At 32.7% G+C, this 20,968-nt stretch overlaps 2 protein-coding genes across 2 annotated transcripts in view; one reads left to right on the top strand and one right to left on the bottom strand.

Annotated features, from left to right (window-relative positions):
* Nucleotides 1-1,113: 1,113 nt before the first annotated feature.
* On the bottom strand, nucleotides 1,114-1,882 carry LOC143224047 (zinc finger protein 862-like). Its single transcript, XM_076452509.1, has 2 exons — nucleotides 1,671-1,882; nucleotides 1,114-1,531 (listed from the first exon to the last, which is right to left on the bottom strand). The coding sequence occupies exons 1-2, from the start codon at nucleotides 1,880-1,882 to the stop codon at nucleotides 1,114-1,116; spliced, it is 630 nt and encodes a 209-aa protein (XP_076308624.1).
* A 4,520-nt stretch (nucleotides 1,883-6,402) lies between these two features.
* LOC143223781 (U3 small nucleolar RNA-associated protein 14 homolog A-like) overlaps nucleotides 6,403-20,968 on the top strand; it is a gene marked incomplete at its 3' end in the record, with an annotated part of 41,006 nt that continues 26,440 nt past the window's right edge. The window contains 4 exon segments of the mRNA XM_076452200.1: nucleotides 6,403-6,544; nucleotides 7,452-7,515; nucleotides 8,300-8,364; nucleotides 15,279-15,340. Of these exon segments, the coding sequence (XP_076308315.1) occupies nucleotides 6,516-6,544; nucleotides 7,452-7,515; nucleotides 8,300-8,364; nucleotides 15,279-15,340 (220 nt within the window).

Raw genomic sequence — 20,968 nt, 5'->3', positions numbered from 1 at the left:
ATGCGTATATGTAAAAGAGGAAGCTCACCTAAATTCCACTCTAGGTAATACATAATAATAAAGAAAATCAAGATTAACTTAGATTGAACATTTAATATACCATTAAGAGTAAAGCTACAAATCAAAAGAAATATAACACAAAGACAAAGTTTACATAGCAGAAACGAATTATCCCATGTGAAGTTAATACACTCTGAGGAAAAGTAAGGTCACTATCAGGCTAACTATCTTCTTCATGTTGTGTTTATAGTCAATATTACTTCAAAACAATGCACCTGTTCTGGTGATTGGCAGCAAATGTATCTATAACTGTATCAATATCGAGTTGTTTTGCCCTCCTGAGTTTACTGATATGACAGCAAGGTTGCTGGTGCAGATGTTACCACTGCTGTTGCGCAGTATGTCTTGAGAAGCTTCAGACATGAGAAACTCTCTCACAGGTAGCTGAAGTGACAGGCAGGGTCACAGCAATGCATACAAGTTTGTGGAGATCCATGAAGGCATCGTTATATGGCTGCTAGCATGGTTGCAAGCTCAAATGGTGTGGATACTTCATGCCCCTTGTCTTTCTTCCTGGCAATTAGCCTGTTCAACTGGTGGACCTCCACTTCGAGGTCATTCTCTGCCACACCATAATTTGCTGCCATTCCTCAGAGTGCTTGCTTGTCCAGAAATATGGAGTGTTTGGAGTTCAATACAGTTGCACCCATCAGAACACTACAGGCATCAAAGGAGAACCTTCTATTCAGCTCGTTTAGTATTCTGTCTATGATGACATAAAAGGTGTGTCTCCTGGCATCTGGTGTTGGTTCATATCTTTGGTTAGTACTAGATGTGATTATGAATTCGTCCAGGTGTTTAGGGCAGATCGCTGTTCACTTTGACGCACAGTCTCAGTGCATATTTCCACTTTCTTACATATATCCTCAGCAGGCTCTTTCAAGTCTTTCCATGCTGCTTCAGTTCTCATTTCTAAGAGATCAGAGATGACAGATTGTACTAGGCCCTCTGCAGAGGCCAGCTGCAGATCAGGTGACTGGAGGGGGTCTGATAGCTGTTTTGTCATCAGCAGTAGTTTTTCTAAGACCACTAGACTGGTTACGAACTGCTGATCTAGGAGGATCCACAGGCCCTTTGATTCAATGGCTCTGTGGACATTGTCCCCTCCACAAAATGCTTTAGGGTTGTCACAATGGCAGGGAGGGTTCTTTTCACAGCCAGACAAGCAGCATGTTGGCAGACCCATCTTGTTTCTGACAGTCGTTTAAACTCTATGTGCTGGTTCACGGGTTCAAGCTCCTTCTGTACCTTCAGAAATTCTTCATGCACAACCGATGTAGAGAAGAACTTGTACAGCTTCTGAATTGTCACAAAGAACTCTGCTGCAGCCTGGACGTTCTGCACACAATCAACTAGCACAAGGTTGAGCCTGTGTGCATAGCAGTGGACATACACAGCCTGAGACACCTCTCTCCTGAGCCTCCTGTACGCCACTGATATGCCCTGGCATGACTGCAGCTCCGTCATAGCACTGGCCAATGCAGGCATTATGGTCAATACCACATTTAGTCAGAGTCTCCATGATTTTCTTGAGCAATGAATCTGCATCCAGACCCTCAGCAGCTGTGAAGTCCAGGAACTCCTCGTGGAGGATCTGTTGGTGGAGGTACCTTACCACAATGGACAGCTGTTCTCTTTTGCTCACATCCTTTGTTTCATCAACCATTGAAACAAAATGCTCAGCTTCCATGACCTCTTTGCTGATATAGTTCTTGATCATTCCAACTATGATGTCAAGCAGTTCGTTTTGGATATCATGGTGCGTGTACTTGGCATTGCCAGGACCACTCAGCTTCTTCTTCATGATTTCATCGGAAATCATGTCAAGAAGTTCCAGGAAATTTCCCCTGTTATCTGACTGACTAACTTTCCTGTGATCTCTCTGGGCTTCATTCTAGCAGGCTGTGTAGAGCAGTGCATATATCGCGGCTTTTATGTAATGTCGGTTTTCCTCCACAGTTTTAGCACAGCTTGCATCTAGAGCATGTTGGATCCTTGCACCCTTTGTTTTCTGCGTAATTTTAATGCCGCAAGCATGGCAAACTTGTGTCCTGCAGAGTTATCATGGGACTTCAATGATGTGGTCGCCTTCTTCCAGTTCCAGAAGCCTTCACGGGTGAAGGACTTCTCAGTTTTACTGAAGTGTGTGTGACTGAAAAGACGACATGCGAAGCAGAATGCAGCATCTTAGATTGCAGAGTACTCCAACCACGAGTCCTAATCACGCCAATTTCTGTTGAATGACCTTGACTGACCGCTGTATTCTGTGGCCGGGCATCTCTTCAAGTCTGGACAGCTAGGACCACTATCTGAAAGCTGGCTCAGGTCCTTGGGTTGGTAGTAGTTTTTCACCCTGGGTGTGAGTGGTGCCCTCTTGTGGCTGGGGTCCCGTACTAGTCGTGTCCGCATTCTCACCATCACGATCACCACTGTCCTCCTCACTTGCACCACATGTGTTTTTAGGACCATCTACTCGCTGCCTCTTCTTAGGTAGCAGGTAGTGTTGGATAATCAACTCTATGTGTAGTATGACCGGTTTATGATTTGGTGGGTGATGTCTGACTCGTCTTGTGTGTTGATGTCCTTGTTTGAAAACGAGTCGCTGATTTTGATTTCCTTTTATTAATCCAAACTGAGTGTGTGTTACAGTGTGAGGCCGAGTACCAAAGAGAGCGAAAGCTGCGTAAACAAACAAAACTCCCTTTTATACAGAGCGCGCGAACGTCAAAGTGACCCCCGAGTCGCCTGAGTGCTAGTACCACTCCTTACTTACAAGTTGAGTTAGTTTATATGAAACGAATGGGAATTTCTCTCCTTATATTGGCATTAGAGCTTACAAAGGATATTCATTTTAAACATCGAAATCTAAGGAAAAAGATGTAACATACATGCTATGGGGTCATTTCATGAACAAGGAACAAATAACAACTAAACATAATTCAACATTACCAACAACTGCTCTGCGGCATTGAAATCTCCAAATTATATTAATAGCACATGAAAATCCAGAACATATCCGTGAAATACTGTTAGAAAGTGTTTTTCTTTAACCATCTAGCATAAGTACTTAATTAGAGGGTAGTGATAATGTAAAATTACAGGGCTAATTAGGGAACACAAACACAGCTTTGATAGAGCATGTCGTAAAACTGTGGGCAGCTAATGGGAGTGAGCGGGGGGTGTGGCGTGCGGCTGGCATCTTGATCTCGATCGGGCTGAGCCGATCGTTAGACGTACGCAGAGCGTACACCATGGTCATCGACTTGGTGATTATACGCTTAAAGCGTTCGATGCGGGAATCGCGCGCTCGAACAAAGTAAACCCGCAGCCTGGATATTGAATGGTCATAGTAACACCAAACCAAAATGTCTAAATAGCAGATGACCTTCACAGAAAGGCTGGTTTCTTCACATTATTCATACAGGTCAAACTGTGATATTGTTCTTATTATCATAAGTGTGACTAGCACCTGTTACAATAATGTAACTACTACATTACATTAAATTAGGCACTTCTAAATAGCCCAATAACAATTTCAAAATTTATTCTAAAATTGTTTAGAAATATTATTTGGTCAGTTAACATGTAAGGTTATTATCTAATCATAAGTATAACATTAATTGGATTGTAAGTCACAATCTTAGGTGTATGCCACAATCATAAGTACAATTTTGGATGGCTGATACACAATGCAAATGATCTCACTGAGGACACAACACCGGCTAAATGGTTCATAGGTTTGACCTATACACAATACATTTATACATGCATGCTATGTTTTACTTTTCAATAAAAGATAAATTAAATTAATGGGTAAATACTCGTGAAACCTTTGGTTTATCAAGTAAAATCCTTGATGATCTGTTGTAACTTGAAATCAAAGTGGTTGTCTAATCTTCGTCAAAGCTCAAGATAGAATGGCATTACACAGGGAGCCGCAATATAGCGCATGAGTTTCAGTGCATTCAGTACGTTGCTAGGGATGCATGACACATACTTCCCTCGTAATGAAGACGTTGACTCTCTACAGATCTATGTCTCTTTGATGTTAATTGTTAAGCAACAACGACGATTGTATTTTCCATAATTTATAAACACATGTAGGTAACAATATTGGGGTCTGAGGGGCTTGGGTCATTTTGGGGGAGGGCCCAAGCCCCTCCAAGCCCCCCTTTGTGCCGCCACTGAGAGATACAGTTGGTAACAATGGTCCAATGGAAAATGAAAAACACAAGTATCGTGTGTACACTTTACTATATCTTACTTTTTACTATGATGGAGTAATGGCATGGCTGTCTTTACATCTGTTTATGTGGTCGAAGTAATAATTATAGCGGTGCCATATGTTGAGCTGAAATACAACAACATCTCTGAAGTCCGCAGTGTTAAATCTGGTTTATAAAATGTAGTGACATCTATGTCATGGTACCACAAACAAAAATCTGTTTAAAAAATTCAGTCATTGATCATTTTAAATTGTGTTCTATGATACAGGTTGTTACATATGTGTATACCATAAATTAATTACCAAGTTTAAAATAAAAGCACTCTCTTCACAACAAGGATATTACTGTCACTAGGACTTCCGTGAGAGTTTAATTAGATTTTTATTGATGTAATTGTTTAATATAGTACTAAAAGGAGTTTTATAAAAAAACAACTATTATTTATTCTGTGAAAGGTATTTCTTTTAATACATAAAAACTTTCCAGTTTATATCAATAACATTTACGAAAGTTTTAAACTCTCTGCATTGAATAATTTTGATTCAATAAGTGCATGAGTAAAGAGCACAATCCGAACACTTTTCCCTAATAGTGCATTCCAGAAAAATACTGTTTTTTTTTTTAAATGTTCACTTTTATAATTATTTACAATGAGGTATGAATACTACGATGACAAGTGTTCTAAAGACGGTTGGCAAGTGTATTAAAAACTTTTATTAAAATAAAGTACAGAACAAAGTTTCGGCTTTCTTAGGTAATCTTCAGACTAACCTGAATATTAACCGACGAATATACTTTCATTTTTAAAAATAAAATTTATATTGAGGAAACCAATACTACAGAAACCATAAAATATAATAACACAGACGAAAAAATAAGCCTAAACTTCAAAGCATGTAGAAAATGTACCGTTTGCTATTACGATATTTTGCTAAAATTTAATTTACCCAGTTTAGTGTATTTGAATTTGTTTTTTGAGTGTATAAATTCGTGTTAACACTGTTCTCAACAAATTTACCTGTGAACGATCGTTTTCTAAACTTAATTTAAACAGATTGCGAAACAGTATGATTCAGTCACATCTAGAATAATTTATGCTCACATCGTAGGAAAATTATCTATTTACTAAATCAGTAATGATGCTTTTATTAATATAACAAATTTTAAAACTAATACAATGTAAAAGTCATTATGATAAAAAATGGAACGATCATTAGCATTAAAATAATTTGTAGTATCAATTTCTTTTTTTGCTATTTTTCAGATCTTATGGTAGCAATAACAAACATTTTAGACAAAAACAAATAAATGCCGACAATTTGCTTAATTTTGTTTTATATTTTCAATTTAACTAATTATAAAAGCTGGTAGGTTACCTTTTATATTAATAAAAATATAATCAGTAACGTAACGGTTTGATATATTCTTTGAGCTGCTATACGTTGGCTGTAGACAGTAATGTCGTCTGATGATGGTTCAACAATACAACTCGATTCAGGAAAGCAAAGAATTACAGTTGAGCCTCTTATAATGGTGATGTTCAAACTTATCTTTAAAATTTAATAATTAACTAACTAAGGACGCACAGCTATGCAGCGTTCAACATCTTGTAGCTCAATTCAAACAGTTTTTATTGACATATCAGTATACTTCTACGTATACACCATTACTGGCTCGTCGCTTTCAGCAAATTTAATCAAATTGCGATTTCAGTCCGCTTTTGCTGTAATACGTCCGCAGTTACAGCGGCGACGGCGTCGGTTATATCGGTTTTCAGCTCCCTGATGTTTGCTTTAGATATGAGATGCACGACGACCTTAACATGCCTCCATACTTATTTTCTGTATTAGCGTATGTAATTATGTTGCACCACAGTCACTGACTTGATTTCTTAAAGCCAAACGTTGTATTAATCCTTTACTTATACAATTGCCACTTTATAGGGTAATACTACTCCCTGGAATGGGGAAAAATACATAAAAACATGACAGTTAGAAACTGTTTGGTGGGAATAGAAGATATTTCCTTGATTACTAAATTAAAAAAAAAAGGGAAGATAATTTAGACCACCCTATATTTATTGGGTTTTTAAGTCCTTTTAAACTCATTTTTAGCATCTGTTTTCTAGAGGGCAGTAGTGGTAGCAGTAGTTGAATTTATAATGTATAGTTGGTTTGAACAGGTTTGATTTGTAATATAATTAATTCCATTACTAATTTCACGTTTTTAATGATGGAGGAAAGAAGAGAAACTGTCAGGTAATAACTCAGGACTATCGTTTTAGTATTAAGACATTTTTTAAAGGCGGAAGAAAAGTTCTAATATGTAGTGGTATCAGGCCGATCTTAATATTGATAGCTGTATTTTTCAACAACTTGGTTAGGATATATATTGAAGAATCTCGCCACGTGTCATTGTTAGTCTTTTAATTATGAAGTTCAGAATAAGTTGCATTTGTGGTAGAAGAAGGATGCACGAGTGCACATCAGACAAGGCAGAAAAGCTGAAAATATTTAAAATAAATGTTTTAGTGTTAGGCATTATCACGTGTTAATTGTTCAGTTAGGCTTAATGCAAAAGTAGAAAATGCAGACAAAAAAGTCACATAATAGGAAGTGTGGAGGAGGCATGGTTTAATTATTATTTTCACTTATGGCAAAAGTATCTTTGTAACTAGTGTATCTGTTTATAAGAGTTTAGATGTATAAAGTTGGTAGAGAATATTATTTGATTAAAGGTTCTAAACTTAAGAGGGTAAGCTTTTTGACCTCTTGAACTTTATCATTAAGCCTTAAATAGTAATAAATAATATAGTAAGGAACCAGTTTGTGCATTAAAGTTACTGTTCATACTTTGTTAAACTTTAATAACATTTTTGTGATTATAAAGATATAGTGATACTGCTATAGATTGTATATGACCCTTATGGTAAAACTAACTGCTAATAACCAAATTCTATACTTGTAAGTAACAGTATGTAATGGAAATTCTCCAAATTTTTGGTTTGATAGAGAAGATACATTCTTTGTCATGGACTATATTCACATCATTGTGATTATAACTGACAGGGTCAAAGAAAGTTACTTATTACTACAAGTGTATCATTTTGTCGTGTTCTTCTGAGAATTGTACATCATTCATAGTAATGTTTTTCTCTATTTTCAGTGTGTTATCAAATACTATTAGCAAAGAAGAAGATTATGAAAATATTAGTGCTAGTGAAGATGAGGTAAAAACTTGTGGAACTTTCAGTCAACAGTTCATAAAATAAAGTACATGTATAGAATAATATTTTGTTATACTCTGTATAACTTGCACGTTTAAAATACAAATTGAAATATTAACTAGCACAAAATTCTAATTTTTCTTTTTAATGAGAACATGTGTTTTTCATGAAGTGCTACAAAGAAACAAATTATGTCAAAGGCTTGTAAAAATAGCTGAGTAAGTAGTGAATATAAAGTTAGGTTGTCAGTAGATATCAGATGGGGTTGGGATGTGTGGAGATAAGTTGATTGAGAGAATAAGTGTAGTTGTAACAAATACAGTTCATGAAAACTGTACTTTAAAAGAGTGGACCTGCCTTCTTTGGAATAAGTCATGGGTATTTGGAATATTTGTTTTGTATTAATGATTTGGATAATTAAAATAAAAGGTTAATGTTTAGAATTTCATCTCTATTTTATATGAATTATTAGTACAGTAATGTGAGTACTGAATAAGCTTTCTTCAGAATTCTTTGTTATAAAGTTTTTGAATCTTAGTTTATCAAGCTAATGCCTACCATTTTACATAATGTGATCTCTGTTATATGCAAACATAAAAGAAATATTTAGGTTTTAATTAAATATGTTTAGTATATGATGTGTGTATATGTATATGATGAATAAATATATATATTTGATGTGTGTGTGTGTGTATATATATATGTATTCAAAATAAAGACTTGAAGTTTTATTATTAAACTACAAATGAAATTTAGTTCTTCATTTTTAATTTTATTTTGGTTGAAGGAAAATGATGAAACAAAACACTCTAAGTTGTTGGAAGCCATTGGATCATTAGATGGGAAAAAGAGGTAAACTCAAATGTTTTGTTATTTTATGGAACTTTAAAAGTTTGATAAAGTCATACATCCTTTAAACAGAAAATATACTGTTTTAAAAGAAATGCCTTTTAACTTAACGCCTTATTTACCAGGGCTATTTTATGTTATTGGGTGGACAAAATCCTATTTGTGAATTGCAAACATTGTAGAAAACTAATCTTTTATTGGATTTCAAATTTTATTTTTGTAAATAGTTGTATAAGATTCAATTATTCACATTAAATTGTATTATTTAATGAAGATAAAAGAGAAATTTAATTGAAATATTCCCAAAATGTGTTTGAAGCTACAAATAGGCATCCCCTATGAAGATTTTTTCAACATTTAAAAAATGTTTTTCCTTGCACTTTAGTGCTGTTTTTGCCATCTATGATTGGTAGCTAAACCTTTTTCTAGTTTATTTTCTTTATAAACAATGTCTGGGCAAAACTTTAATGTAATCTTAGTGAAAGGTCTCAATTTCAGTACCACGTTATTTCCATTATCGTACTTCACATTTAAGAAATCATAGAATGATAAGCAAACCAAGTGATGAAACTTTGTTCTCTGTATTTTGCAACATGAATGTGGATGGTGCTTATTACAGTAACTGTCATTTTATGTAGAGGCCGTATTTAGTAATTGTCAGTAGTACTTTCATAAAAGCCTTAGAAAATTTGCTTCTGGAAAAAAACTACATGGGGGTCATGCCATGTCAAATCACCCAGAATTTGGAAAATTTTCCAGGTGACCCCCTTAGAATACCTTGAAAAAAATTCACATGTGCTCATCTACCCATATAATGAAAAATTGCCAAATATTAGATCAATATCTCTAATAGTTTCTGATTTACAGCCCTGTAAAATGTTAATTTTTTGTTATTTTTGGCAAATTCATTTTCGGACAACTTTGGCTGTTTAAAACTGCAAGACTAATGGTGATAGAAGGCTGAAATTTGCTACACTGACTGGATTAATCTCACACAATTCAAAAATTGTCTCAAGCCAAGTTTATCTTTCATAGGATTTTCATAGTGAGGCTGTAAAATCACTTGAAAACCCAAAATAGTAAAAAAAATTGGTTTATTCAATATGCCATAGCTCTAAGACTTAATATGATACAAAGCTGATTTTTTTTTTCTAATTTCCTGTAACATATCAGTTGATAAATCAACAATTGTTGTAATTAAAAATCTGTTAGATCTCCTGTAAAAACAATGTAGCTGCATGCAACTTTTTATGATTTAGCTAAAAATAGCCCTACTTCAGGCCACAGTTTGACTGTGTCACCAGTTATTCAGTCTTTTCAGATTTTTACCATATATTCTCACATCTCTGAATATGATCTACAAAAAATACAAGATGATGTTCAACCTACTTTTTGAATTATAATTTTTTAAAGTATTCTCTGACCAGGTGTGTTACTGTGTGCAAATATATCCATACAATTTTGAAAAAAAAATTATGAATTCCATTGAAATATTCTAATCAGCCTTTACCATATATTCTTACATCTCTGAACATGATCTTCAAAAAATCAAGGTTGTATTATATAAAAATCAATTGTATATCAGAAGGCTATCAGATGATGATGTGTACACAGTTGTAACTGTTGGTAGTAGCAGTGAAAGTGATGCTACAGCAGCTCAAATAGGGTCTAATGATAGCAATGACAATTATATATCATCCAGGGAAATATGTGGCATGCATATATGATCATGAATGGTATATGGGAAACATAAAAGATAGATCAGATGAACATTCCGATGTGTCGGTGTCATTTATGAAGAAATCAAGAAACAAACTGTTCTCATGGCCTGCAAGGTCACATAAGGATGAAAGTTGGATTCCTTTCCAACATATTCTTTGTCTGATAAGTGCACCTACCGTGCAAGGCAGTAGTGCTCGCCACTATGTTCTAAGTCAAAGTGATCTCAATATAACCAAACTCAAATTTTAGAAATTTATTCAAGCTGTCTGAACAAATCAGTGTTTATTTGATGTTGTTAAGGCTAATTTATCGCCAAAGCAGTTTTTGAAACATTTCATTCTCATGATTATTGCAGTTTGGTGTGACTATAATCTTTCTCAGTTATCCCCTGTTGTAGCACTGTGTCTGATTTACCTTTGTATTTATTATATTATGGATCTTTAACTCAGCCATATCTCCATAACTGTAATGCACACACAATATATTTGCATTGCCATGTGATCTAACTAGGTATGCCAATAAACTTGTTCAGAAATGAATTAATTCTTGTTTCATACAACTTCATTATTTAACATTGTAAAAGGCTGGTTAGAATATTTCAGTGGGATTCATAAAATTCTGACAGGTATTTTTCAAAATTGTATGGATATATTTGCACAGCACACAGTAACACACCTGAACTGAATTTTTTTTAAGTAAACGTATTGTCAGAGGATATAACTCAAAAAGTAGGTTGAACACAATCCTGATTTTTTTTGTAGATCATATTCAGAAATGTAAAAATATATGGTAAAAATCTGAAAAGGCTGAATGACTGGTGACATGGCCAAACTGTGGCCTGAAGTAGGGCTATTTTCAGCTAAATCATAAAAAGTTGCATGCAGCTAAATATTTTACAGGAGATCTAATAGACTTTTAATTACAACAATTGCTGATTTATGAACTGATATGTTATAGGAAATTAGAAAAAAAAATAGCTTTGTATCATATTAAGTCTTAGAGGTATGGCTTATTACATAAACCAATGTTTTTTACAATTTTGGGTTTTCAGGTGATTTTACAGTCTCACTATGAAAATCCTATGAAAGATAAACTTGGTTTGAGACCAGTTTTGAATTCTGTGAGATTAATTCGGTCAGTGTAGCAAATTTCAGCTTTCTACCCCCATTACTCTTGCAACTTTAAGCAGCCAAAGTTGTCCGAAAATGAATTTGCCAAAAATAACAAAAAATTAAGTAAATTTTACAGGGCTGTAAATCAGAAACTATTAGAGATATTGATCTAATCTTTGGTGATTTTTCATTATATGGGTAGATGAGCACATGTGAATTTTTCAAGGCATTCTGAGGGGGCCACCTGAAAAATTTTCCAAATTCTGGATGATTTGACATTGAATGACCCATCAGATTTATGTGACCTTTGGTATTATTTTTCCATAGTAGCTTAAATCATGCTATATTGTATATCTATTTATAACAATCATTATATTGAAAAACAAATTAAAAATATATATAATCTTTAGGACAGAAGTTAATCTATGCATGTTAGGGTTAAGATCTATTGAGTGGCAAGTCTTTTCATGAATTAGGCTTAGCACTCTGTACTGAAAGAGTTTGTGATTTTTATATTATTTTGCATTGAAATTAGGAGTTTTAAGTTCAGTAATTTAGGATAATTTTATAAGTGCATGATAAAAATATGATTCATTATTTAGAATAACCTGTGTAATTTATATGTACTACACATATCATCCAAGACTTAAACTTCTGTTGTTGTTCAATAATTAACACAGTGATACTGGTATATAAAAGTTTATTATGATATATTTCAAAGGATTTAAATCTCAGTGTACACAAATGACAGCAATAAAATCCATATGTTGAATTTGCAACAGAATAAACACATTTGTCTCAAAATAATGGGAAAGTTGTGACATTGTCACAGTTGCATCATTGATGCACTGAAGAACTTAAGTCTCAAATTCCAACCTAAATCTTGCCTATAATGAAAGAAATGTAACCTGGACTAATCCTGTGCTGTAAAGTGACTTTCTCTGTAATTTATGGTTTGTATTGTTTGGTAATCTGTTGCAACAGGAAATATGTAATTAAGATCAGGTGGTGGTATTAAAACTGCCTTTATTGTAAGATATTAATTAGATACATTAACTAACAGTTGGCAATTAAATGTTTGTCTATCTAGTGAAACAACATACAAGGATGTGTTGAAATAAACTTGTTTGAAAGTTGAAAGAAATGTTATTTAAATACCAAGAAGCTTTCTTACTACCATATCTGTGGTAATGTTCAAATGTGTCTGTGTTGGACTTAACAATAGTGACCACCAAGAGGCATGATTGTGTTCTCAGCACAGTAAATAAAATTACAGCTACAATGAAACACAAACTTGAACTAAAAACATTTATGAAATAAAATTGTTTTCTATGTACATATATACATATATAAACATGAAATCCTATTTAAAAATGAAAAAAATACTTGCTTATTGTTTAGGCTTAATTAGAAATATTTTTTTTGGTTTTATATCCTTCTTGAAACCATAAGGAGAGTATGTGATTGTTTAAAAATTATAAATAGCTATAACTTGCATTTTGTGGACCATAAAAATTTTTAGACATTTTAAAATAATGTGCTAAAACATGAATAGAAGGAAGTTCAAATCTGGAACAAATACAGTAAACGTACCTTTATATATATATATATACAGTAAAACATGTCTAAGGTGGAATCGCACAGGACCGAGTAACATTTCTGGCTGAAGCAAGTTTTCCAGCTTAGACATAGTGAACATGCACTTCCTTAATTATATATAATTTTTGCGTGGAACGTTATACTTGCTGACTCAAGGGAAGTCAGATGTTTGTGAATAAATTTGATATACTGTTTATTAACAAAAACAAACATTCAAAATATATATACAAGTCCACAAAATCTTAAATTTATTTGAAGAAAATGTCCAATTTCAACTGTTTAGTTTTCTAATGGATTTTTTCATGCGGTTAAAAGAGAACGACAATTCTATGGTCTTTTCATGAAGTTCATTTTCCTCCATTTCTGCATACAATTTGATATAATTAATATAACTTAACACTGGCAATGAAGTAGAAATTTTTCTTTCCTTATCTTTTCCATTTTGTTCATCTTCTGAATCTCTCTCAGTTATCATCTTGCAATTCTGTTATAGATTTTAAATCAGTTTATGTTAAAACATTTTTGTAAACGTTCACAAAACTTTCTGCATTCACAGAATCGTCATAATAAACAACTTTTAAAAAATGAGAGTATTTAGTAGGTTGTTCTAAAAATGAGGGTATTTAGTAGGTTGTTCTAAAAATGAGGGTATTTTGTGGGTTTCTCTAAAAATGAGGGTATTTAGTAGGTTCTAAAATGAGGGTATTTAGTAAATTTTCCCTCTAAAAAAGATAGGAATTTTTTTTTGAGTGAATTATTTAAATTAGAATTTTCTACTTAAAAGACAAATATGTTTCTACAAATTATGAATCTAATTTAACTGCAAAAACAATGATGGAAGAAAAAAGAACAGAATATATTTAACCAATATTTACTGTAACAAAATGTCTGAAAATTTATAAATATCTAAACAAATTATTAATTAAACAAAAATCTGCGTTACGCAGATTCTGTGATTTAGAGGGCCTTTTATAAGAGAAGTCTTAAGATAATGCTGCAAATATTTGATATTTCTGGCTTGTACAGTTTTCTGCTCTATGCAGTTTCTGGCTTAGATAGGTTTTACTGTATAGTCATATGTGATAAATACCATTTCCATATGAAATTTTCCAAGATATTAAAGGTGATAATGCAAATAAACTATGTACATCAAACACAACAGGCTTTATGTTTTTTAAACTACATGCGTTTAAGAAAGTTCTTGTGAAGTTTCAAACAATTTCATCCGTGAGTTTTATTGTTAGAATAAAATACAGCAAGACTTGTGTTGGTTACATACAGAAAGTTAGTAGTTGGTACTTATTGGGTTAAAAGTCCTGATTTTATTCTTGTCTCCAATTTGGACTGAAATTTAAATCCAGCTTTTGAGTACTTAACAAATGAAATTGAAACAGTTTCTTTCACATTTGCATGGATTAACATTGTGGTTAAATATTAAGTTTTATATCTACGTTACAGTAACAAGGATCAGCATTGTGGTTAAATATTAAGTTTTATATCTACGTTACAGTAACAAGTATCAGCATTGTGGTTAAATATTAAGTTTTATATCTACGTTACAGTAACAAGGATTATCATTGTGGTTAAATATTAAGTTTTATATCTACGTTACAGTAACAAGGATTATCATTGTGGTTAAATATTAAGTTTTATATCTACGTTACAGTAACAAGGATTATCATTGTGGTTAAATATTAAGTTTTATATCTACGTTACAGTAACAAGGATCAGTTTCTTTGAAACTTGCTGGCATTCATAAATATCAGGACATGCTTTGTATTATAAACTTTTATCATAAATATCAGGACATGCTTTGTATTATAAACTTTTATCATAAATATCAGGACATGCTTTGTATTATAAACTTTTATAAATATCAGGACATGCTTTGTATTATAAACTTTTATAAATATCAGGACATGCTTTGTATTATCAACAAAACATATACATGTACATTGGAGTTTTCTTCATAATTTAAAGTTTTAACTTAGGTAATCTGTACTATGTTTTTTATTCAGCATCATTTGAGATCTCAAAGTTCAACTCTTAAAAATAGCACATTATTAGTGTTACCCTGTTTTATGTTTCTTGCAATTCTAAACATGCACGTTTTTTGTTTTTTTTTGTTATTCAAACATAACATTTCTCTTTCACTGTTTATTAGGTAGAATAGTGGGCTGCTTAAAGTGAATATTTGATAGCATATCATATTTGAGATATAATATAAAAGTGTAAAAGAAAAAATGTGACTTGAATATATATATTACTTTTAAATACTCTGTTATATATGTATATTTGTAAACTAGCTGTAGTTTATTTTGTAACAAGTCTGTATGTTATGGCTTGGGAGTTAACATAATAAGGACATTTGTTATGTTTATGTGACAAGTCCTACATACATACATAGCTTTGAGGGAAGAATATAAGTATTTGGTAAATTGAATATGAATTTGGTTTATTTAAAAGATGTGTTTTATTTTTTAGGAGACAGATTGTTCAGAGAACTGAACCAAGTGCTACTATGTCGGAGTACAACCTATCAGAATGTGAGTTTAACACGTGAATATAAGATCTCAAATGTACTGTAGTCATTTTTCATTTCATTTATTGAATAGAATCTACATATACATATATAAAAGTCTATCTTGTACAACTTTTATGAATATTTCTTGTGATTAAGGTAAACTTTTACTTTTCAAAATGATCTCTTGTGTTTAACATGTAACCACCATGAAGATATATGTACCATAATTATTAGTGTACCTACACCATATTTGTCAAACATTACAAGTTGTTTATACAGGAAAAGTCAGATTTCTTAATTGTTTTTACTAAACGTTTTTACATGACTTTAAGGATTTAGTGTCAACTGCTCTGAGTGCAAAATGAATTTTGTTTATATAAAAGTGCTTTTCTTTATCTGAAAACTGAAATTTCGTTTGAGTAACCTCTAAAGTCTTTTAAGAAATATTACACAATTTTCTTCAGTAAAATTTATATTTTATCAGTTATTTTCCCCTCATGTTTTTTTTCCCATTTGCCTGATCTTGTCACCACTATAAAATAAATGACATAAATCTAAATTACATTTCTTTCTTTCCAAAATCACTATATTGTAGCATGGAACTACAATTATTTTTTTGTAAATAACATAAAGCTTTTAACAGAATATATCTCTTTATACTGAATTTTATTGTTCTTTGAATCCTGTCTAACTAATAATTCTACCACACAAGCGATAAATCGTTTGACAAATATGTAGCTCATGTTATCAGATTGAATTACATAATGTACAAGTTGCTTGTAAGGATACTGCAGATAGAATTTGTCATTATTTTTTTCATTATCTCGCATAACAAGTTTGTAATTTTTTTATAATTTTATAATAAATAATACAAGCAAAGAACAAGAAATGTAGTAGTTAATTGTATCCTTTTGATGATGAAACTTAAACCTTTTTTATGCTAATGCTATTACTTAAATGAATAATTTTTTATTTAAACAAATACTGCACCGAAGAACAGAATAATAACAAGTAAAGAGCAGACAATGCCCTATCATAATTTTTCTGCTTTCTAACTATGTAATAAGTGCTGTTAAAAATTCAGCTAAGATGTTGGTGTGTTTCCTGTGGGAATAAAAGTTGAACTGAAAATGAAGCAGGCAGTTCTCTGTACAGAAAACAGTATAATATATTTAATTTGATAGATTAAAAATTTGGCTTTGTATTGGTTATAATATAAGAGTAAACATCAGATAAAACTATTGGCTATTTGTGAAACAGAATGTAAGAGGTGGTTGTGGCAAGTGTATTTGATTTTCTTGCGTATAGCTCAGTAAACAAATAAGATTTAAGGCTATAACAAATATGCACTGTCTGAATAATAAATATAAGTAATTTACATTAAATTCTGTACTTTTCAGAAGGCTGTTAAATAAATTAGAAGAGGGAATACTTAGAGGAAGTCACAATTCTTGTACTAGGACAGATAGACCATGAAACAAAAATATCCCTTACAAAACTAACTTTGAAACTTATACAACATTAAAAGTTGAGTTGTTAACTGTATTTTGGTGTCAATTTTATTCCTACACATTCATAATAAAGTAATGGCCTGGCGTGGCCAGGTGGGTTAAGGCGTTTGACTCGTAATCCGAGTGTTGCGGGTTCAAATGCTGGCTGCATCAAACATGCTCGCTCTTTCAGCCGCGGCGTGTTATAATGTGATGGTCAATACCACTATTCATTGATAAAAGAGTATCCCAAGAGTTGGCAGTGGGTGGTGATGACTAGCTGCCTTCCCTCTAGTCTTACACTGCTAAATTCAAATTTTTTGCCTACCCTCCCCACTTTTCTCCAGTATCTTTCATTCATCTACTGTTTGAGGCTTTTCTCCATTTCCCTGAGGAGTTTTCAGCAGATACACAAACTCTTCTCTTTATCATGTTGACAAACTTGTCTTTATCAATTCATATATGGCTTTTTTGTTGTTGTGACCTACTTGGTAAGGATGCCCTCCTCTTTCATATCCATCTCCCTTCTGGCATTGTTGAAGCATGGTCAGCCAGCTTTATATATCTGTAGTGCTCATTTGCCACAAATCCTTAAATTCTTCAAGTCCTATCAGAAAGACTTATTTTTATTTTCCTATGTACTTCCTGCTATCCATGAAATCCATTCCTTGCTAGCATCTTTCAGAAGTGGCTCAAAATTTTGTACTTTTTCAACAGTGTCTTTATGTAAATCACCCTTCTCTAGGGTTTTATTTCAGACTGTTAATGGTTCTGAAAATCTCTTGGTATTTTATCATTGATCTCTTCAACCTTAACTACTTCATCAACCATTCTTAGTTCACCATGAAGTCTCTTCTCACATTTCAGTTGGTATTTTGTCCTTGTCTCAGATGCATACCTTCATATCCCTCTCTCTCCAGCTTCCAGATATTACCTTCATTTTGTTCATGGAGGTCAAGTTTTTCAAATTCAGCATTTTATCTTTTGGTCCAGAATTGACATCTTACATGTTTCATCTGCTGATCAAAGCTTTTACTCATTTTCATCATGACCACTGCTTGTGGTTCTATCATTATATAGATGAATGGTTTCTTTAATTTATTCAAACAAACCTCTCTCACTTGTATACATTTTTTTGTAGAGGAGGCTGCTAATGTGGGATTTCTGGTCATGCTGGAGATGTTCTATCTCAATCCCACACAGTATTTGATCCCTTTGTAGGTGTTTTTCAACATCTTCCTCACCAGGAATCTGCCATATCCTCTTCATTTGAGGAATGTGGAACTTTTCATTTCCAAAGCCAACTCTTACCTTTTTCTCCCTGCCAGAAGTCCTCTCTCTATTGTGGGGACATGGATACTTATAGAATCCCTTATGCCCTGCAGTCATGCAGATGTGTTGTGTCTTCAATGGAAGTTGCATAATCAAGTAAATCACTTGCAAGGCAATCTGAACACAACTTTAGTGTCATTCAGTTTGCATTTCTTCTATGAGTGTTTATCAGAGGAGAATGAAGATTATCCAGTGTTAGTTTTTGCAACAGTTTCTTTTCTTCCTACCCTAGTGTTCCACAACTTTCAGATTTTTTACTTAGCTCTTGGTTATCAATATCTATCAATGTGGGCTACAGAAATATCCTTCTGTTTTACCTACTCTCATCACTTTCTTGGTCTCATTTTTTCTCCCCTATTTTGTTCCTTTCATTTGATTTATCCATCTTGTCCAATACCCCAATCTTACTGGAGTCACAATGTTCAACTGAACTGTGCTGTGTCTTTATCAGGATGGTTGAGCTTGAGTACAGTGTTCAACCCACCTATGTTGTGTTTCTATCAAGATGGTTGAGCTTGAGTACAATGTTCAACTAAAAGGAAGAACCAATTTGTAGTATTTATATTTGTGGTGTATGTATATACTTCAGACTGTTGTATTAATACTTATTTCCTGTCATTCAGTGTGGTGTATGTATATACTTCAGACTGTTGTTATTAATACTTATTTCCTGTCATTCAGTGTGGTGTATGTATATACTTCAGACTGTTGTTATTAATACTCATTTCCTGTCATTCAGTGTGGTGTAAGTATATACTTCAGACTGTTATTATTAATACTTATTTCCTGTCATTCAGTGTGGTGTATGTATATACTTCAGACTGTTGTATTAATACTTATTTCCTGTCATTCAATGTGGTGTATGTATATACTTTAGACTGTTGTATTAATACTTATTTCCTGTCATTCAGTGTGGTGTAAGTATATACTTCAGACTGTTGTTATTAATACTTATTTCCTGTCATTCAGTGTGGTGTAAGTATATACTTCAGACTGTTGTTATTAATACTTATTTCCTGTCATTCAGTGTGGTGTAAGTATATACTTCAGACTGTTGTATTAATACTTATTTCCTGTCATTCAGTGTGGTGTATGTATATACTTCAGACTGTTGTTATTAATACTTATTTCCTGTCATTCAGTGTGGTGTAAGTATATACTTCAGACTGTTGTTATTAATACTTATTTCCTGTCATTCAGTGTGGTGTAAGTATATACTTCAGACTGTTGTTATTAATACTTATTTCCTGTCATTCAGTGTGGTGTAAGTATATACTTCAGACTGTTGTATTAATACTTATTTCCTGTCATTCAGTGTGGTGTATGTATATACTTCAGACTGTTGTTATTAATACTTATTTCCTGTCATTCAGTGTGGTGTAAGTATATACTTCAGACTGTTGTATTAATACTTATTTCCTGTCATTCAGTGTGGTGTATGTATATACTTCAGACTGTTGTTATTAATACTTATTTCCTGTCATTCAGTGTGGTGTAAGTATATACTTCAGACTGTTGTATTAATACTTATTTCCTGTCATTCAGTGTGGTGTATGTATATACTTCAGACTGTTGTATTAATACTTATTTCCTGTCATTCAGTGTGGTGTAAGTATATACTTTAGACTGTTGTATTAATACTTATTTCCTGTCATTCAGTGTGGTGTATGTATATACTTCAGACTGTTGTTATTAATACTTATTTCCTGTCATTCAGTGTGGTATGTATATACTTCAGACTGTTGTTATTAATACTTATTTCCTGTCATTCAGTGTGGTGTATGTATATACTTCAGACTGTTGTATTAATACTTATTTCCTGTCATTCAGTGGGGTGTATGTATATACTTCAGACTGTTGTATTAATACTTATTTCCTGTCATTCAGTGTGGTGTAAGTATATACTTCAGACTGTTGTTATTAATACTTATTTCCTGTCATTCAATGTGGTGTATGTATATACTTCAGACTGTTGTATTAATACTTATTTCCTGTCATTCAGTGTGGTGTATGTATATACTTCAGACTGTTGTATTATTCTTATTTACTGTCATTCAGTGTGGTATGTATATACTTCAGACTGTTGTTATTAATACTTATTTCCTGTCATTCAGTGTGGTGTATGTATATACTTCAGACTCTTGTATTAATACTTATTTCCTGTCATTCAGTGTGGTGTATGTATATACTTCAGACTGTTGTATTAATACTTATTTCCTGTCATTCAGTGTGGTGCACGTATATACTTCAGACTGTTGTATTAATACTTATTTACTGTCATTCAGTGTGGTATGTATATACTTCAGACTGTTGTTATTAATACTTATTTCCTGTCATTCAGTGTGGTATGTATATACTTCAGACTGTTGTTATTAATACTTATTTCCTGTCATTCAGTGTGGTGTATGTATATACTTCAGAGTGTTGTATTAATACTTATTTCCTGTCATTCAGTGTGGTGTATGTATATACTTCAGAGTGTTGTATTAATACTTATTTCCTGTCATTCAGTATGGTGTATGTATATACTTCAGACTATTGTATTAATACTTATTTCCTGTCATTCAGTATGGTGTATGTATATATTTCAGACTATTGTATTAATACTTATTTTCTGTCATTCAGTGTGGTGTATGTATATACTTCTACTGTTGTATTAATACTTATTTCCTGTCATTCAGTGTGGTGTATGTATATACTTCAGACTGTTGTATTAATACTTATTTCCTGTCATTCAGTGTGGTGTATGTATATACTTCAGAGTGTTGTATTAATACTTATTTCCTGTCATTCAGTGTGGTGTATGTATGTACTTCAGACTGTTGTAT

The sequence above is a fragment of the Tachypleus tridentatus genome, chromosome 8, assembly GCF_004210375.1.
Source record: "Tachypleus tridentatus isolate NWPU-2018 chromosome 8, ASM421037v1, whole genome shotgun sequence".
Taxonomy (NCBI): Eukaryota; Metazoa; Arthropoda; class Merostomata; order Xiphosura; family Limulidae; genus Tachypleus; species Tachypleus tridentatus.
The sequence above is the reverse complement of the archived record's forward strand: the minus strand, read 5'-3'. Positions and strand labels throughout refer to the sequence as shown.